This window comes from Hemibagrus wyckioides, linkage group LG04 (assembly GCF_019097595.1).
Source record: "Hemibagrus wyckioides isolate EC202008001 linkage group LG04, SWU_Hwy_1.0, whole genome shotgun sequence".
In the NCBI taxonomy this organism is placed as follows: domain Eukaryota; kingdom Metazoa; phylum Chordata; class Actinopteri; order Siluriformes; family Bagridae; genus Hemibagrus; species Hemibagrus wyckioides.
Window position 1 is genome coordinate 32,334,838 of NC_080713.1, and position 23,861 is coordinate 32,358,698.

Here is a 23,861-nt window from a genome sequence, read left to right on the forward strand (position 1 = left end):
AGACATGGATGACAGAGTCTGGTGTGGATGAACTTGACTGTCCTGCACAGAGTCCTGACCTCAACCCGATAGAACACCTTTGGGATGAATTAGAGCAGAGACTGAGAGCCAGGCCTTCTCGTCCAACATCAGTGTGTGACCTCACAAATGTGCTTCTGGAAGAATGGTCAAAAATTCCCATAAACACACTCCTAAACCTTGTGGACAGCCTTCCCAGAAGAGTTGAAGCTGTTATAGCTGCAAAGGGTGGACCGACGTCATATTGAACCCTATGGATTAGGAATGGGATGTCACTTAAGTTCATATGCGAGTCAAGGCAGGTGAGAGAATACTTTTGGCAATATAGTGTACGTCTGGAGGATCTGAGGCAGGGTGTGTAAAGGGTTAAAGGTGTGTGTAGTGTAGAGGATCTGAGGCAGGGTGTGTAAAGGGTTAAAGGTGTGTGTAGTGTAGAGGATCTGAGGCAGGGTGTGTAAAGAGATAGTGTGGAGCTGGAGTAGTTGTGCAGCTTGTATAAAGATTGATGGTGTTGAACACTCACACACACTCACACACACACACTCACACTCTCTCACACCTCTCACACACACACTCACACACTCTCTCTCACACTCACACACTCACACACACTCACACACTCATACATGCACTCACCCACACTCACACAAACTTACACACACACACCCACACTCACACACAGACATTCACACACACTCTCACACATACACTTACTCACACACACTCACACATGCACTCACCCACACTCACACACACACACTCACACTCTCTCACACCTCTCACACACACACTCACACACTCTCTCTCACACTCACACACACTCACACACTCATACATGCACTCACCCACACTCACACAAACTTACACACACACACCCACACTCACACACAGACATTCACACACACTCTCACACATACACTTACTCACACACACTCACACATGCACTCACCCACACTCACACAAAGTTACACTCACACACTCTCTCACACCTCACACACACACACTCACACACACACACACTCACACACACTCACACACTCTCTCTCACACTCACACATACACTCACTCACACACTCATACATGCACTCACACACACCCACACACACACAGACATTCACACACACTCACATACACTCACACACACACACACACACACTGACCCACACTCACACACAGACATTCACACACACACACACACTGACCCACACTCACACACAGACATTCACACACACACTCACTCACTCACTCACTCACTCACACCAGTACTGGTGTACATGCACAATCATTGTGAGTCAGCAGAGTGGGCGGAGCTTCTCAGTGTCTGATAAATACACCAGCTATTTCCAACACACACACACTATATTATTGGCAAACAAAACAAACAAACAAAAAAAGTGGCTGCAAGGTGGGGTGGGTGTGTGTGTGTGTGTGATGGAAATATCAGAGATGGAGGTGTGTTAATCTGCCATATTTGGGATCTCCTCCTCCTTCACCTGGGCTGTGAATCTGTGAAATCTGAGAAAGTCAAAAAATTACAAGGTCTTAAAACCTTTTTTGGAGGAAAAATGAGACGTTCTCAGATTCCCAGAGTTCCCAGCAGATCAGAGTCGTTCAGGATGTGGAGAGCAGGTGAGACTCCTCCATGCTGGTTACATCAGCAGTGCAGCAGAGCTGGGGTCAGGATCAGGACTTGTAGACTGAATTAATCTTCTGGTGGTTGATTACACAATGTTCTAAACCATCATGAGGAGTGGCTGGAGCTGCTGATCCTCATCTCCCAGTCTGATGGAGCTACACTCCACTGGTGAGACTCTGAGGTGATTCTGTGGGAGTGAGCTGGTGACTGATGAAGAACTGGAGGATGAAAATGTTCTCCTCACAGTGACCTGCAGCTCAGGCTCATGAGGGTTCAATCTTCTGCACTCAGTGCTTCAGTGAGCATCTTCTGAATAATCTCACTCTGAGAGGTCAGTCTGCGGGTCAGACAGAGAGCTGTCCCTCTGTTTATACTCTTATCAAGAGTACAGAAATGCTGTTAATCAGACAGGAAGTGGGAGTCCTCCGGTAGAGCAGACCTGATCACTGAACTTCACACTTCCTGTAGGAGACACGTGTGTCAGTGCAGTACTGTGACCAATAGCGGTCGGGGGTGTGGTCATGTCAGAGTGAGAGTAGATGGATGAGTGAGTTTCATTCATCCAGACTTCCTGCTCCAGTAAAGATCATGTTTCTGATCTCAGTGTACAGACGTCCTGACCTGTGCTGTGTGTCCTGCTGAAATCAGTTCAGAGAGAACTCGGAGCTACACCTGGACCGTGGTGCTGCCCACTCGGCCCTCAGAGGGACAGTGTAATCTACACCTCTCACACCTCGGACTTTTACACGTCCACTCAGCACTGCAGCAGATGCTCACACTGACCACTTTGCTCTTTATAAGTCTTTATTTCTAGAAAGAAGTTAGTAAAAATCTGATGAGAGAAATAACTAGTTAACTGACCAGTGATAAGTGACCCACTCTCTCAGTACAGTTACTGGACCAGGAAGTGTTTAACAGACTGCTGGAGTTTATTCTCCACTCAAACTCAACATCACAAATATTATAGAATGTTGGATTATTTAAATGTTTCCTTTGTCAGATGTAAAGCACTTGCTAACTTTAGAATCTTTATAACCTCTATAAGCTCTATAAACTCTGTAATCTCTGTAACCTCTTAAATCTCTATAACCTCTTGAATTATTATGGGCTCTATAACGTCAATAACCTCTATAAGCTCTATGAGCTATATAACCTCTATGAGCTCTAATAACCTCTAGAACCTCTATAAACTCTAGAACCTCTGTGAGCTATATAACCTCTACGAGCTTTAATAACCTCTAGAACCTCTATGAGCTATAGAACCTCTATGAGCTCTATAATCTTTATAAGCTCTATGAAGCTTTATAAAGCTTCTCTTTATGTTCTGACTCTTTCTCCAGCTCATGAATCAGTTTCAGAAGTTCACACACACACACATTTACTTTTCATTCAGTTTGATTTTATTCACAATTTCTCTTCCAGGGCAGAGTCCCAGAGATTCATGTGGTTATAATCTTCACATTAATCATGACATGAGGAATCACATGACCAGATCAGCAGCCTCAGTGGTCAGTGGTCAGTGCTGTGATTAAAGCTCAGTGATACATTCATCTGTAATGTACAATAAATAGAAAAAATACACCCAGTACATGACCTGACTGCAGCTCTGATACAGTACACAGCAGGAATTTATAGATCCATCATCAGTAGATATAGTTTTACACACACACACACACACACACACACACACACACACATACAGTTTATATTATTATAATGAGATGAACATTTTATTTGGTCAGTTTCTTCACAATCTCCAGCTCCTCCACCGGCTTCCACTGCTGATTAATGGTGATGAGCTGAACACACACACATCCATTAAAGTGTGTATGCAAGAAGACGATAAAATATCAGTGAAAATATGATAATATTTTATAAATAAATGAGATAAAGTTTAGATTAGACTCGCACCTTTTGTGGCTTTGTGGGGTCGAGTCTTTCCCAGGGCTCAGGGTTCGAGGTTTTGTTCAAGCTGCAGAATAAATGCATTTATATTTGAGTTTTTATCGATGAGTAAAACACACACACACACACACACACACCACACACATCAGAAGTTCTTACATGACATCGGGTTTGGTAAACAGGAAGTAGATGCAGGCCGAGGTGGCTCCAGTGGCCGCGAACGCCATGAAGCCGATCAGAGGGATGAGCTGCAGAGACACACAGGAGACACTGAAACCATGGCTGAAGTGGGGGGGGGGGTGTGTGCCAATACTTTCTATAACAGCCTAGAGTCAGCAGTTACACACTCGAGTGTGTGTCCTGTGTTATGTTTCATTTTAATTGTGCTCATTTCCTTCGTTTCAGACAAAAACCTTGCCGTAATTATATTCATTAATATTGAATTAATTACAATTAATTAAATTAATTACACGGAATTACAGTACACTTTATTAAATCTGGATTAGTAAAATGTTTAATAAAATATCAAAAACCTCAGCAGAAAAAACATTTCACCCATTTGTGCAATGAGCTCAAGTAAGCTCCGCCCACCTCCTTCACTGTCCAAGAAGCTCATTTCCTGATTGGACGTCAGTGTGATGTACACACCCACTTCCTCATCCTACTAACTGCAGCTACACCATTAAACCCCAGTGTTTATTCACGCACTATTTCATTCAGACTGAAGATATTCACTTACACCTTACATTCCTGTGAATATTTACATATTTAATACAGAGAAATTTACATAATAAATATTTAAAGATTTAAATATTTATATTTAAAATATTTTAATTAATATTAATTCTCTAATAGTTGAGGATATTTTTACTTAAATAATTAACAAATTAAAATTAATCACAATGAAACAAACATTTTAATTCCAACATCATCCGAATAGAAGATTTTTTAGTTTTCTATATTATGCGCATATTTAATAAGCCTCATTTGCATAAACAAAAGAAGTAGTTGTCTCATGTCCTGCTGGGGTTCAGAGTCTCGTCTGAGATGCTCAGGTTTCTGCTTCAACATGTTTCCCAAAAACAATCAAGTTTCAACACGAGACATTCCAGACTCGTCTGATCTTAAACACACACACACACACACACACTTAATATAAAACTCACCTCTTTTCTCTTCCTGAGCATCTGCACAAATCCTCCAGTCACCATTTTCTACAAAAAAAAAACAAAAACCTCAGTACAATGATGATGATGATGAAGATGAAGATGAAGATGAAGAAGATGAAGAAATAACCTGATGGAGTGTGAAGGTTCTAGCAGACTCACCTGAGCTGTAGCGGCGGTCACGCTGAGAGAGAAGCAAGTGAGTTTCTACACAGCGTCCCGTCAGTGCTGAGCCTTTAACTGCAGCTGAGACGAGGATGATGGCACGTACACACACACACACACACACACACACACACCCTGCCTATCAGGAAACTCCGTCTCCATAGAAACCAGCAGCCTCCACATTGTCTGTGGCTCCATCTGCTGGTCACATGATTAAAAACAACAGCAGCAAGGTCATGGTGTTAGTGAGGAGCCTCATGAGGATGGAGTCATGGCCTAATGAGCAGGTTGTGTGTGTGTGCGTGTGTGTTTGTGTGTGTGTGTGTTTGTGTGTATGTGTGTGTGTTTGTGTGTTTGTGTGTGTGTGTGTATGTGTGTGTGTGTTTGTGTGTGTGTGCGTTTGTGTGTATGTATGTTTGTGTGTGTGTGTGCGTTTGTGTGTGTGTGTATGTGTGTTTGTGTGTGTTTGTGTGTATGTATGTTTGTGTGTGTGTGTGTTTGTGTGTGTATGTGTGTGTTTGTGTGTGTGTGTGTTTGTGTGTGTATGTGTGTATGTGTGTATTTGTGTGTATGTGTGTTTGTGTGTGTGTTTGTGTGTGTATGTGTGTGTTTGTGTGTGTGTGTATGTGTGTATTTGTGTGTATGTATGTTTGTGTGTGTGTGTGTGTATGTGTGTGTTTGTGTCTGTGTTTGTGTGTGTATGTGTGTGTTTGTGTGTGTGTGTTTGTGTGTGTGATTGTGTGTGTTTGTGTGTGTGTATGTAAGCCAGAAGTCAACAGGAAATGAATTTTACAGGAGAGTGTAGAGTTACACCACATGCTGCTCTCGGTCACCACACCTCCATTCTCCTTCACCTTCTCACAGCCTGAGACCATCACAACCTTCTCTGTAACTCCTCTAACTCTACACTTAACTCTACACTCCACTCTAACCTCATAATCAGCCTGAGACCATCTCCACCGTCTCTACCTCTAACTCACTGTCACTAAAGTCTACACTAAACTCTACACTAAACAGTAAACTCTACACTGAAGTCTAAACTGAGGTCTACAATAAACACTACACTCTACAGTAAACCCTGAACTCTACACCGAACTCTACACTAAACCCTGAATCCCCGAACATCAGCCTGCAACCATCACAACCTTCTCTATCTCTAACTCCACACTGAACACTACTCTCAACTCTACACTACACTCTAACGTCATCAACCTGTAACCAACACAACCCGCTTTACCTCTAACTCTACACTCAGCTAGACACTGAACTCTACACCAACCCCTGAAGTCTACAATAAACTTCTGGAGTAGTTAAAAACACTAGTTATTTATCTTCATTATTATAAAAGAAGGGTGTGGAGATATCGGGGTTCATGGATTAAAACGTATTGAAAAATAACTGCAGCTTTATGTATTAGTGTTTATTGAGGCTGTAAGTTCAGTGTGACTTCCACCGTCCACAACATGGAAGATCCAGGAAACATCAGGCCCAGGAAATATAGTGATGTTCCATTAATAATAATAATTATTATTATTATTCTTATAATAACAACAACAACAATAATAATGAAATGAAATAAATCGTGTCAAATAAAGCAGAGTTGAGGAATTCGGCCCTGACCGCTCGGTCAGCTTGGAGACTCCAGATCCTGGTTAAGCCCTGTTTGAGCTAAGTCCCACCCAGTGGGAGGAGTCAGGAACAGCAGGTTTGACCCTCAGTATCATAGACGAGTTTTATTCAGAGAAGCTGCTGAAGTGTCGAGTGACTGAGGAGTGAAAAATGTCACGTCTGCAGCAGACAGGTGACACAAAGAACATATTTATAGACCACACACACACACACACACACACACACACACACACACACACACAGGCCTGAGACATGCTCATCACGTACAGCTTGTGCAGCACATCACTTGTTTTTTTGATCTTGCAGTAAAAAGAATCTCAGACTTCAGTGAAAAGTTTTAATCAGAGTTCTAACAGTTCACAGAAAATACAGTTAGCATTATTAGCGTTAGCACACACACACACACACACACACACACGGTTTAGCCTCAGGAGGCTAACCATCACATGCTAACTGTAGCTGTGTTTGAAGAGCTGCTGGTGCTGCAGGATCTGCTGTGGGCTGAGAGATGGCTGAAAGTTCTGCAGAACCTTCTGGAAGTGTTTCTGCTGCACCGCTGACACACTCATACCTTCTTCATGAAGCGCTAACAGAGCCGCCTGTTACATACACACATATACACACAAACATAAATATAAACACATACACACAAACATAAATATAAACACATGCATACATATATACACACAGACATATACACACACACACATATATGCAGACACACAAACACACACACACACAAATATATGCAGACACACAAACACACACACACACATATATATATGCAGACACACAAACACACACACACATATATATGCAGACACACAAACACACACACATATATGCAGACACACAAACACACACACACACATATATATATATGCAGACACACAAACACACACACATATATGCAGACACAAACACACACATATGCAGACACACAAACACACACACATATGCAGACACACACACACACACATATATATACACACACACACGTCATGAAGAAATCAGCTAATTCAACAATACACTCTCCACTAGCTAAAATAAGCTTTAATAATAATAATAATAATAATAATAATAATAATAATAATAATAATAAGTTGTAACCTCCTTGCAGAGGTTTTCCAGATCCGCTCCGGAGAACAGGTCTGTCCGAGTTGCCAGATCCTGCAAACACACATCCGACTTCAGCGGCATTTTCTCTGTGTGGAGCTGCAGGATGTTCAGGCGAGCCTGAACACACACACACACAGTACAGGTCAGGAGCTGGAGTGCTTCAGTACCTTCAGGTGACAGTGGGCAGAGCTAACAGGTTACCTGTAGGTCAGGTGGAGGGACGTATATGATGTGGTCGAATCGGCCTGGACGGAGCAGAGCGCTGTCCAACATGTCCGGCCTGTTAGTGGCAGCAACAATCATCACATCCTGATTACACACTTCCTGTAGCTGCATCTGTCTCACACACACACACACACACAATACAGCAATTAAACCTATAAGTTAGTAAGCAGTTCAGCATTATTATTGTTGATGATGTCATAGTTAATGTTATTGTCATTGTTGATGTTATTGATGTTGTTATTGTTATTGTTGATGTTTTTATTGTTGTCCATGTTGTTGATGTTGATATTATTGTTGTTGATGATATGATATTACTATTGTTGATGTTTTTGATGTTATTGTTGTTGATATTATTGTTGATGATGCTGAGCAGCGCCTCTACTTCCTGAGGAGGCTGAGGAAAGCCCATCTCCCTCCCCCCATCCTGACTGTGTTCTACAGAGGGACCATGGAGAGCGTCCTGAGCAGCTGCATCACTGCCTGGTTTGGGAACTGAACCGTCTCAGATCACAAGACCCTTCAGGGGACAGTGAGGACAGACACACACCCCTCACACACACCACACACCCCACACACCCCTCACACACACCTCACACACACTCTTACACACCACACACACACACTCTTACACACCCCACACACCCCTCACACACACCTCACACACACTCTTACACACCACACACACCCCTCAAACACTCTTACACACCCCACACACCCCTCACACACCCCTCACACACCCCACACACCCCTCAAACACTCTTACACACCCCACACACCCCTCACACACCCCTCACACACACTCTAACACACCACACACACCCCTCAAACACTCTTACACACCCCACACACCCCTCACACACCCCTCACACACACTCTAACACACCACACACACCCCTCAAACACTCTTACACACCACACACACCCCTCACACACACTCTTACACACCCCACACACCCCTCACACACCCCTCACACACACTCTTACACACCCCCCACCCCCCTCACCCCCACTCTTACACACCACACACACCCCTCACATACTCTTACACACCCCACACACCCCTCACACACACTCTTACACACCCCACACACCCCTCACACACCCCTCACACACCCCTCACACACACTCTTACACACCACACACACCCCTCACACACTCTTACACACCACACACACCCCTCACACACCCCTCACACACACTCTTACACACCACATACACCCCTCACACACCCCTCACACACACTCTTACACACCACACACACCCCTCACACACACTCTTACACACCACACACACCCCTCACACACACCAAACACACAATCTTACACACCCCAGACACCCCTCACACACACTCTTACACACCCCACACACCCCTCACACACCCCTCACACACACTCTTACACACCACACACACCCCTCACACACACTCTTACACACCACACACACCCCTCACACACTCTTACACACCACACACACCCCTCACACACACTCTTACACACCACACACACCCCTCACACACTCTTACACACCCCACACACCCCTCACACACACTCTTACACACCCCACACACCCCTCACACACACTCTTACACACCACACACACCCCTCACACACACTCTTACACACCACACACACCCCTCACACACCCCTCACACACACTCTTACACACCACACACACCCCTCACACACACTCTTACACACCACACACACCCCTCACACACCCCTCACACACACTCTTACACACCACACACACCCCTCACACACTCTTACACACCACACACACCCCTCACACACTCTTACACACCACACACACCCCTCACACACACTCTTACACACCCCTCACACACTCTTACACACCCCACACACCCCTCACACACACTCTTACACACCCCACACACCCCTCACACACACTCTTACACACCACACACACCCCTCAAACACTCTTACACACCCCACACACCCCTCACACACCCCTCACACACACTCTAACACACCACACACACCCCTCAAACACTCTTACACACCACATACACCCCTCACACACCCCTCACACACACTCTTACACACCACACACACCCCTCACATACTCTTACACACCCCACACACCCCTCACACACACTCTTACACACCCCACACACCCCTCACACACACTCTTACACACCACACACACCCCTCAAACACTCTTACACACCCCACACACCCCTCACACACCCCTCACACACACTCTTACACACCACACACACCCCTCAAACACTCTTACACACCACACACACCCCTCACACACCCCTCACACACACTCTTACACACCACATACACCCCTCACACACCCCTCACACACACTCTTACACACCACACACACCCCTCACACACACTCTTACACACCACACACACCCCTCACACACACCAAACACACAATCTTACACACCCCAGACACCCCTCACACACACTCTTACACACCCCACACACCCCTCACACACCCCTCACACACACTCTTACACACCACACACACCCCTCACACACACTCTTACACACCACACACACCCCTCACACACTCTTACACACCACACACACCCCTCACACACACTCTTACACACCCCTCACACACCCCTCATACACACTCTTACACACCACACACACCCCTCACACACACTCTTACACACCCCACACACCCCTCACACACACTCTTACACACCACACACACTCTTACACACCACACACACCCCTCACACACCCCTCACACACACTCTTACACACCACACACACCCCTCACACACACTCTTACACACCACACACACTCTTACACACCACACACACCCCTCACACACCCCTCACACACACTCTTACACACCACACACACCCCTCACACACCCCTCACACACACTCTTACACACCCCACACACCCCTCACACACCCCTCACACACACTCTTACACACCACACACACCCCTCACACACACTCTTACACACCACACACACCCCTCACACACACTCTTACACACCACACACACCCCTCACACACACTCTTACACACCCCACACACCCCTCACACACACTCTTACACACCACACACACCCCTCACACACACTCTTACACACCACACACACCCCTCACACACTCTTACACACCCCACACACCCCTCACACACACTCTTACACACCCCACACACCCCTCACACACACTCTTACACACCACACACACCCCTCACACACACTCTTACACACCACACACACCCCTCACACACACCAAACACACAATCTTACACACCCCAGACACCCCTCACACACACTCTTACACACCCCACACACCCCTCACACACCCCTCACACACACTCTTACACACCACACACACCCCTCACACACACTCTTACACACCACACACACCCCTCACACACTCTTACACACCACACACACCCCTCACACACACTCTTACACACCCCTCACACACTCTTACACACCCCACACACCCCTCACACACACTCTTACACACCCCACACACCCCTCACACACACTCTTACACACCACACACACCCCTCAAACACTCTTACACACCCCACACACCCCTCACACACCCCTCACACACACTCTAACACACCACACACACCCCTCAAACACTCTTACACACCACATACACCCCTCACACACACCCCTCACACACACTCTTACACACCACACACACCCCTCACATACTCTTACACACCCCACACACCCCTCACACACACTCTTACACACCCCACACACCCCTCACACACACTCTTACACACCACACACACCCCTCAAACACTCTTACACACCCCACACACCCCTCACACACCCCTCACACACCCCTCACACACACTCTTACACACCACACACACCCCTCAAACACTCTTACACACCACACACACCCCTCACACACCCCTCACACACACTCTTACACACCACATACACCCCTCACACACCCCTCACACACACTCTTACACACCACACACACCCCTCACACACACTCTTACACACCACACACACCCCTCACACACACCAAACACACAATCTTACACACCCCAGACACCCCTCACACACACTCTTACACACCCCACACACCCCTCACACACCCCCCACACACACGCTCTTACACCACACACACCCCTCACACACACTCTTACACACCACACACACCCCTCACACACTCTTACACACCACACACACCCCTCACACACACTCTTACACACCCCTCACACACCCCTCATACACACTCTTACACACCACACACACCCCTCACACACACTCTTACACACCCCACACACCCCTCACACACACTCTTACACACCACACACACTCTTACACACCACACACACCCCTCACACACCCCTCACACACACTCTTACACACCACACACACCCCTCACACACACTCTTACACACCACACACACTCTTACACACCACACACACCCCTCACACACCCCTCACACACACTCTTACACACCACACACACCCCTCACACACCCCTCACACACACTCTTACACACCGCACACACCCCTCACACACCCCTCACACACACTCTTACACACCACACACACCCCTCACACACACTCTTACACACCACACACACCCCTCACACACACTCTTACACACCACACACACCCCTCACACACACTCTTACACACCCCACACACCCCTCACACACACTCTTACACACCACACACACCCCTCACACACACTCTTACACACCACACACACCCCTCACACACAGTCTTACATACCCCACACACCCCTCACACACAGTCTTACACACACCTCACACACACTCTTACACACCCCACACACCCATCACACACACTCTTACACACCCCACACACCCCTCACACACACTCTTACACACCCCACACACCCCTCACACACACTCTTACACACCCCACACACCCCTCACACACACTCTTACACACCCCACACACCCCTCACACACACTCTTACACACCCGACACACACACTCTTACACACCCCACACACCCCTCACACACACTCTTACACACCCCACACACCCCTCACACACACTCTTACACACCCCACACACCCATCGCACACACTCTTACACACCCCTCACACACACTCTTACACACCCCACACACCCCTCACACACCCCTCACACACACTCTTACACACCCCTCACACACACTCTTACACACCCCACACACCCCTCACACACACTCTTACACACCCCACACACCCCTCACACACACTCTTACACACCCCACACACCCCTCACACACACTCTTACACACCTCACACACCCCTCACACACACTCTTACACACCCCACACACCCCTCACACACACTCTTACACACCCCACACACCCCTCACACACACTCTTACACACCCCACACACCCCTCACACACACTCTTACACACCCCACACACCCCTCACACACACCTCACACACACTCTTACACACCCCTCACACACACTCTTACACACCTCACACACACCTCACACACCCCTCACACACCCCTCACACACCCCTCACACACACTCTTACACAACCCACACACCCCTCACACACACTCTTACACACCCCTCACACACCCCACACACCCCTCACACACACCCCTCACACACACTCTTACACAACCCACACACCCCTCACTCACACTCTTACACACCCCTCACACCCTTCACACACACTCTTACACACCTCACACACCCCTCACTCGCACTCTTACACACCCCACACACCCCTCACACACACTCTTACACACCCCACACACCCCTCACACACGCTCTTACACACCCCACACACCCCTCACACACACTCTTACACACCCCACACACCCCTCACACACCCCTCTTACACACCACACACACCCCTCACACACACTCTTACACACCCCACACACCCCTCACACACCCCACACACCCCTCACACCCCCCACACACACTCTTACACACCCCACACACCCCTCACACACACTCTTACACACCCCACACACCCCTCACACACACTCTTACACACCACACACACACACCACACACACACACCCCTCACACACCCCTCACACACTCTTACACACCCCACACACACACTCTTACACACCCCACACACCCCTCACACACACCCCACACACCCCTCACACACACCCCACACACCCGTCACACACACTAACACACCACACACACACCCCTCTCACACACTCTTACACACACCCCTCACACACACTCTTACACACCCCACACACCCCTCACACACACTCTTACACACCCCACACACCCCTCACACACACTCTTACACACCCCACACACCCCTCACACACACTCTTACACACCCCACACACCCCTCACACACACTCTTACACACCCCACACACCCCTCACACACACTCTTACACACCCCACACACCCCTCACACACACTCTTACACACCCCACACACCCCCCACACACACTCTTACCCACCCCACACAGGCCTCACACACACTCTTACACACCCCACACACCCCTCACACACACTCTTACACACCCCACACACCCCTCACACACACTCTTACACACCCCACACACCCCTCACACACACTCTTACACACCCCACACACCCCTCACACACACTCTTACACACCCCACACACCCCTCACACACCCCACACACCCCTCACACACACCTCACACACCCCACACACCCCTCACACACACTCTTACACACCCCACACAAAGCTCACTCACACTCTTACACACCCCACACACCCCTCACACACACTCTTACACACCCCTCACACACACTCTTACACACCCCACACACCCCTCACACACACTCTTACACACCCCACACACCCCTCACACACACCCTTACACACCCCACCCACTCACACACACCCCTCACACACCCCACACACCCCTCACACACACTCTTACACACCCCACACACCCCTCACACACACTCTTACACACCCCACACACCCCTCACACACACTCTTACACACCCCACACACCCCTCACACACACTCTTACACACCCCACACACCCCTCACACACACTCTTACACACCCCACACACCCCTCACACACACTCTTACACACCCAACACACCCCTCACACACACTCTTACACCCCTCACACACCCCTCACACACACTCTTACACACCCCACACACCCCTCACACACACTCTTACACACCCCACACACCCCTCACACACACTCTTACACACCCCACACACCCCTAACACACACTCTTACACCCCTCACACACCCCTCACACACACTCTTACACACCACTCACACACCCCACACACCCCTCACACACACTCTTACACACCCCACACACCCCTCACACACACTCTTACACACCCCTCACACACCCCTCACACACACTCTTACACACCCCTCACACACACTCTTACACACCCCACACACCCCTCACACACACTCTTACACACCCCACACACCCCTCACACACACTCTTACACACCCCACACACCCCTCACACACACTCTTACACACCCCACACACCCCTCACACACACTCTTACACACCCCACACACCCCTCACACACACTCTTACACACCCCTCACACACCCCTCACACACACTCTTACACACCCCACACACCCCTCACACACACTCTTACACACCCCACACACCCCTCACACACCCCTCACACACACTCTTACACACCCCACACACCCCTCACACACACTCTTACACACCCCACACACACACTCTTACACACCCCACACACCCCTCACACACACTCTTACACACCCCACACACCCCTCACACACACTCTTACACACCCCACACACCCCTCACACACACTCTTACACACCCCACACACCCCTCACACACACTCTTACACACCCCACACACCCCTCACACACACTCTTACACACCCCACACACCCCTCACACACACTCTTACACACCCCACACACCCCTCACACACACTCTTTCACACCCCACACACCCCTCACACACACTCTTACACACCCCACACACCCCTCACACACACTCTTACACACCCCACACACCCCTCACACACACTCGTACACACCCCACACACCCCTCACACACACTCTTACACACCCCACACACCCCTCACACACACTCTTACACACCCCACACACCCCTCACACACACTCTTACACACCCCTCACACACCCCTCACACACACTCTTACACACCCCACACACCCCTCACACACACTCTTACACACCCCACACACCCCTCACACACACTCTTACACACCCCACACACCCCTCACACACACTCTTACACACCCCTCACACACACCTCACACACCCCTCACACACACTCTTACACACCCCTCACACACACTCTTACACACCCCACACACCCCTCACACACACTCTTACACACCCCTCACACACACTCTTACACACCCCACACACCCCTCACACACACTCTTACACACCCCACACACCCCTCACACACACTCTTACACACCCCACACACCCCTCACACACACTCTTACACACCCCACACACCCCTCACACACACTCTTACACACCCCACACACCCCTCACACACACTCTTACACACCCCACACACCCCTCACACACACTCTTACACACCCCACACACCCCTCACACACACTCTTACACACCCCACACACCCCTCACACACACCCCTCACACACACTCTTACACACCCCACACACCCCTCACACACACTCTTACACACCCCTCACACACCCCTCACACACACTCTTACACACCCCACACACCCCTCACACACACTCTTACACACCCCACACACCCCTCACACACACCTCACACACCCCACACACCCCTCACACACACTCTTACACACCCCACACACCCCTCACACACACTCTTACACACCCCACACACCCCTCACACACACTCTTACACACCCCACACACCCCTCACACACACTCTTACACACCCCACACACCCCTCACACACACTCTTACACACCCCACACACCCCTCACACACACTCTTACACACCCCACACACCCCTCACACACACTCTCACATACCCCACACACCCCTCACACACACTCTCACACACCCCACACACCCCTCACACACACTCTCACACACCCCTCACACACACTCACACACCCCACACACCCCTCAGACACACCCCACACACCCCTCACACCCACTCTCACACACCCCTCACACACCCCACACACACCCCACACACACACTCTTACACACCCCTCACACACCCCACACACCCCTCACACACACTCTTACACACCCCACACACCCCTCACGCACACTCTTACACACCCCTCACACACCCCTCACACACACTCTTACACACCCCTCACACACACTCTTACACACCCCACACACCCCTCACACACACTCTTACACACCCCACACACCCCTCACACACACTCTTACACACCCCACACACCCCTCACACACACTCTTACACACCCCACACACCCCTCACACACACTCTTACACACCCCACACACCCCTCACACACACTCTTACACACCCCACACACCCCTCACACACACTCTTACACACCCCACACACCCCTCACACACACTCTTACACACCCCTCACACACACTCTTACACACCCCACACACACCCACACACACTCTTACACACCCCTCACACACACTCTTACACACCCCACACACCCCTCACACACACTCTTACGCACCCCACACACCCCTCACACACACTCTTACACACCCCACACACCCCTCACACACACTCTTACACACCCCACACACCCCTCACACACACTCTTACACACCCCACACACCCCCACACACACTCTTACACACTCCGCACACCCCTCACACACACTCTTACACACCCCTCACACACACTCTTACACACCCCACACACCCCTCACACACACTCTTACACACCCCACACACCCCTCACACACACTCTTACACACCCCACACACCCCTCACACACACTCTTACACACCCCACACACCCCTCACACCCACTCTTACACACCCCTCACACACCCCTCACACACCCCTCACACCCCTCACACACACTCTTACACACCCCACACACCCCTCACACACATTCTTACACACCCCACACACCCCTCACACACACTCTTACACACCCCACACACACCCCTCACACACACTCTTACACACCCCACACACCCCTCACACACACTCTTACACACCCCACACACCCCTCACACACACTCTTACACACCCCACACACCCCTCACACACACTCTTACACACCCCACACACACTCTTACACACCCCACACACCCCTCACACACACTCTTACACACCCCACACACCCCTCACACACACTCTTACACACCCACACACCCCTCACACACACACTTACACACCCCACACACCCCTCACACACACTCTTACACACCCCACACACCCCTCACACACACCTCACACACCCCACACACCCCTCACACACACTCTTACACACCCACACACCCCTCACACACACTCTTACACACCCCACACACCCCTCACACACACTCTTTCCCCACACACCCCTCACACACACTCTTACACACCCCACACACCCCTCACACACACTCTTACACACCCCACACACCCCTCACACACACTCTTACACACCCCACACACCCACTCTTACACACGCCTCACACACACTCTTACACACCCCACACACACACACTCTTACACACCCCACACACCCCTCACACACACTCTTACACACCCCTCACACCCCTCACACACACTCTTACACACCCCTCACACACACTCTTACACACCCCACACACCCCTCACACACACTCTTACACACCCCACACACCCCTCACACACACTCTTACACACCCCACACACCCCTCACACACACTCTTACACACCCCTCACACACACTCTTACACACCCCACACACCCCTCACACACACTCTTACACACCCCACACACCCCTCACACACCCCTCACACACACTCTTACACACCCCACACACCCCTCACACACACTCTTACATAGCCCACACACCCCTCACACAGACTCTTGCACACCCCACACACCCCTCACACACACTCTTACACACCCCACACACCCCTCACACCCCTCACACACCCCACACACACTCTTACACCCCCCCCACACACCCCTCACACACACTCTTACACACCCCTCACACACCCCTCACACACCCCTCACACACCCCACACACCCCTCACACACACTCTTACACACCCCTCACACACACTCTTACACACCCCACACACCCCTCACACACACTCTTACACATCCCACACACCCCTCACACACCCCACACACCCCTCACACACACTCTTACACACCCCGCACACCCCTCACACACACTCTTACACACCCCCACACCCCCCTCACACACACTCTTACACACCCCACACACCCCTCACACACACTCTTACACACCCCACACACCCCTCACACACACTCTTACACACCCCACACACCCCTCACACACACTCTTACACACCCCACACACCCCTCACACACACTCTTACACACCCCACACACCCCTCACACACACCTCCACACACCCCTCACACACCCCTCACACACCCCACACACCTCTCACACACTCTTACACCCACCCCACACCCCCCCCACACCCACTCTTACACACCCCCCCCACACACCCCTCACACACCCCACACACCCCTCACACACACTCTTACACACCCCACACACCCCTCACACACACTCTTACACACCCCTCACACACACTCTTACACACCCCTCACACACACTCTTACACACCCCTCACACACACTCTTACACACCCCTCACACACACTCTTACACACCCCTCACACACACTCTTACACACCCCTCACACACACTCTTACACACCCCACACACCCCTCACACACACTCTTACACACCCCACACACCCCTCACACACACTCTTACACACCCCTCACACACACTCTTACACACCCCTCACACCCACACTCACACACTCTTACACACCCCACACACCCCTCACACACACTCTTACACACCCCACACACACACTCTTACACACCCTCACACACACTCTTACACACCCCTCACACACACACTATCATACTCTCACACACCCCTCACACACACTCTTACACACCCCTCACACACACTCTTACACACCTCACACACCTCACACACACTCTTACACCCCCTCTTACACACCCCTCTTACACACCTCACACACCCTCACACACACTCTTACACCCCTCACACACACACTCTTACACACCCCTCACACACACTTACACACCCCCACACACCCCTCACACACACTCTTACACACCCCTCACACACACTCTTACACACCCCTCTTACACACCCTCTTACACACCCCACACACACACCCCTCACACACACTCTTACACATCCCACACACACACTCTTACACACCCCTCACACACACTCTTACACACCCCTCACACACACTCTTACACACCCCTCAAACACACCCCACACACCCCTCACACACACTCTTCACCCTCCTGCCATCTGGAAAGAGGTACCGGAGCATTCGGGCCTCACAACCAGACTGTGTAACAGTTTCTTTCCTCAAGCCATCAGGATCCTCAACACCCGGGACTGAACTGTTCTACACTCTCTCACACACACACACACACACACACTCTCATTCAGGACTGAACTGTATACAACTCTGTCTTTTTCACACACAGATACACACACACTCTCTCTTGACTGTGTGGACACACACACACACACACAATTTATATTGTTCATTACTTACTGCACTACCTCTACCTGTCATCTGCTGCTATAGTTATATTTGTGTTTATTCTATTTGCACTACCTCAACCGCTGCTGTGTATTTTTGCACAATATTTTTTTTACATCATTTCATTTTATCTTATTTTATTTCACTTACATTCCATTACACATGTTCTTTTCTTTCTTTTTTGGCGCTAAGTGTCCTGTGTTCTTTTGTGTTGTTTTTCTTGTATTTATTGTCTTTTGCACTGTCTTGTCTATGCTCTGTTTGCACCTAGCTGCACACTGTGCACTTTACGTGGCTAAGACAAACTTCTGTCCTAGCTCTGTGGTGTTTTGTGTTGAACTCTTTGTTGTTGTATGTTTCTGTAGCTCCAGGTCCTGGAGAAACGGTGTTTCATTTCACTCTGTACTGCATCAGATATATGTGGTTGAAATGACAATAAAGACTCTTGAATCTTGAATCAACATCATCAACAATATCAACAACAACATCATCATCAACAAAAATAACATCAACATCATCTTGTTATTATTATTGTTGATGTTGATATTATTGTTGCTGATGTTGACGTTTTTGATATAGATATTATTGTTGTTGATGGTTATTATTGTTGATGATATTGTTGATGTTGATATTATTGTTGTTGATGATGTTGACGTTATTGATGTTGATATTGTTGATGTTGATATTGTTGATGTTGATATTGTTGATGTTGATATTGTTGATGTTGTTATTGTTGTTGACGTTGTTGATATTGTTGTTGATATTATTGTTGATGTTATTGTTGTTGATGATGATGTTATTGATGTTGATATTATTGTTGATGTTGACGTTGTTGATATTGTTGATGTTGATATTATTGTTGATATTATTGTTGTTGACGTTGTTGATATTGTTGATGTTATTGTTGTTGATGATGTTATTGTTGATGATGATGTTATTGTTGTGATATTATTGTTGTTGATGTTGATATTATTGTTGATATTGTTGTTGATATTGACGATATTGTTGTTGATGTTGATATTATTATTGTTGATATTGTTGTTGATATTGACGATATTGTTGTTGATATTGTTGTTGATGTTAATATTATTGTTGTTGATATTGTTGATGTTGACGTTATTGATGTTGATATTATTGTTGATGTTGATATTATTGTTGATGTTATTATTGTTGTTGATATTGTTGACGTTGTTGATATTGTTGTTGATATTATTGTTGATGTTATTGTTGTTGATATTATTGTTGATGTTATTGTTGTTGATGATGATGTTATTGATGTTGATATTGTTGTTGACGTTGTTGATTTTGTTGATGATGTTATTGTTGATGATGATGTTATTGTTGTGATATTATTGTTGTTGATATTATTGTTGATATTGTTGTTGATATTGACAATATTGTTGTTGATATTGTTGTTGATGTTGATATTGTTGTTAATGATGATTTTGTTGATGTTATTGGTGTTATTATTGATATTATTGTTGTTGATGTTGATATTTTTATTGTTGATATTATTGTTGTTGATGTTGACCTTGTTGATGATGTTATTGATATTATTGTTGTTGATGTTGACATTGTTGATGTTGATATTGTTGTTGATGTTATTGATATTATTGTTGTTGATGTTGACATTGTTGATGTTGATATTGTTGTTGTTGATATTATTGTTGTTAATGATGATGTTATTGTTGTTGACGATGATATTATTGTTGTTGATGTTGACCTTGTTGATATTATTGTTGATGATAATATTATTATTCATGATAATGTTGTTATTATTGTTGATGATATTATTGTTGATGATGATATTGTTGATGTTGATATTATTATTATGATATTATTATTGTTGAAGATGATGTTGATATTATTGTTGATCATGATGTTATTATTGTTGTTGATGATGTTGATATTATTGTTATTATTGTTGTTGATATTATTATTGTTGAAGATGATGTTGATATTATTGTTGTTCTTGATAATATTATTGTTGATGATGATGATATTGATGTTGTTGATATTATTGTTGTTCTTGATAATGTTATTATTGTTGATGATGATGATATTGATGTTGTTGATATTGTTGATATTATTGTTGTTCTTGATAATGTTATTATTGTTGATGATGATGATATTGATGTTGTTGATATTGTTGATATTATTGTTGTTCTTGATAATGTTATTATTGTTGATGATGATGATATTGATGTTGTTGATATTGTTGATATTATTGTTGTTCTTGATAATGTTATTATTGTTGATGATATTGTTGTTGATGATGATGTTGATGTTATTCATGTTATTGTTGTTGATGATGATGTTGACATTGTTGATGTTGATATTGTTGTTCTTGATAATGTTATTATTGTTGATGAGGATCTTGACGTTGTTGATATTGTTGTTGATGATATTGTTGCTGATGTTGTTGTTGTTGATGTTATTATTGTTGTTGATGATGATATTGTTGTTGTTGATGATGATATTATTGTTGTTGATGATGATATTATTGTTGTTGATGATGATATTATTGTTGTTGATGATGTTTACATTGTTGATGTTGTTGTTATTATTGTTGTTGATGTTTGTGTAACTGACCCGTTGGTCTTCACGTGTTCTCCAGTCCCTCTCACTCTGTCCTGTCCCTCGTCTTTCAGCGGGTTTAAAGCCCACACCATCTAACTCATTCAGCAGGACAGACAACACCTGAGCCTGTACACTGCTGCCACGGCAACCGCCTCCATTGTCACGACAACCCACCATGCTGTCAATCTCATCCAGAAACACAATGGAGGGAGAACACGCTCGCGCCTGACAGAACAGCTGAAAGAGAGAGAGTTATTACGTTAACGTTAACTCTGTGTGTGTGTGTGTGTGTGTGTGTGTGTGTGTGTGTGTACCTGAGCGAGTGCCTTCTCCGAGTCCCCTACATAGGGAGAATAAAGCTCCGCCCCGCTCAGTGTGAGGAAGCTGCAGTGTGATGAAGATGCTGCTGCTTTCACCAGTGTGGTCTTAGCGCAGCCCGGTGGCCCATACAGTAACACACCTCTCGCACGACACACACCTAGACGCACAAACGCCTCGGGGAACTTCATCGGCCACTCCACACTCTACACACAAACACACACGCACACACACACACACATGCACGCACACACACATAATTAACGTTTAATAAGTATAAAGAGAAAAGATGAATTAATAAAGAGAAAGAAATTACACTGAAAAAAGTCAAAAAAGTGACAGAAGATATTCTGAGTGTGTGTGTGTGTGTGTGTGTGTGTGTGTGTGTGAGACAGTGTATGTGTGTGTGTGTGAGACAGTCACACACA

At 47.5% G+C, this 23,861-nt stretch overlaps 2 protein-coding genes across 2 annotated transcripts in view; both read right to left on the reverse strand.

The window, feature by feature from the left end:
• Positions 1-3,031: 3,031 nt before the first annotated feature.
• Positions 3,032-4,995, reverse strand: lg04h15orf48 (linkage group 04 C15orf48 homolog). Its single transcript, XM_058387375.1, has 5 exons — positions 4,888-4,995; positions 4,726-4,773; positions 3,719-3,807; positions 3,566-3,626; positions 3,032-3,453 (listed from the first exon to the last, which is right to left on the reverse strand). Exons 2-5 carry the CDS (start codon positions 4,768-4,770, stop codon positions 3,385-3,387), a joined length of 264 nt encoding a protein of 87 aa, XP_058243358.1. The 5' UTR covers positions 4,771-4,773; positions 4,888-4,995; the 3' UTR covers positions 3,032-3,384.
• Positions 4,996-5,520: 525 nt separating this feature from the next.
• afg2b (AFG2 AAA ATPase homolog B) overlaps positions 5,521-23,861 on the reverse strand; it is a 35,398-nt gene continuing 17,057 nt past the window's right edge. Inside the window, exons 5-9 of the mRNA XM_058387371.1 lie at positions 23,430-23,639; positions 23,128-23,352; positions 7,840-7,974; positions 7,630-7,755; positions 5,521-7,118 (exon numbers count right to left, since the gene is read on the reverse strand). Of these exons, the coding sequence (XP_058243354.1) occupies positions 6,969-7,118; positions 7,630-7,755; positions 7,840-7,974; positions 23,128-23,352; positions 23,430-23,639 (846 nt within the window). The 3' untranslated portion in view covers positions 5,521-6,968. The remainder of the gene's footprint in view (positions 7,119-7,629; positions 7,756-7,839; positions 7,975-23,127; positions 23,353-23,429; positions 23,640-23,861) is intronic.

Bases quoted from the DNA above. Each gene is read 5' to 3' on its own strand.
- lg04h15orf48 (XM_058387375.1), bottom strand. From the start codon at position 4,770: ATGGTGACTGGAGGATTTGTGCAGATGCTCAGGAAGAGAAAAGAG. The intron at 3,627-3,718 runs GTAAGAACTTCT...TTTATTCTGCAG, and splicing joins TTTACCAAACCCGATGTCAT to CTTGAACAAAACCTCGAACC. The intron at 3,454-3,565 runs GTGCGAGTCTAA...GTGTGTGTTCAG, and splicing joins ACCCCACAAAGCCACAAAAG to CTCATCACCATTAATCAGCA.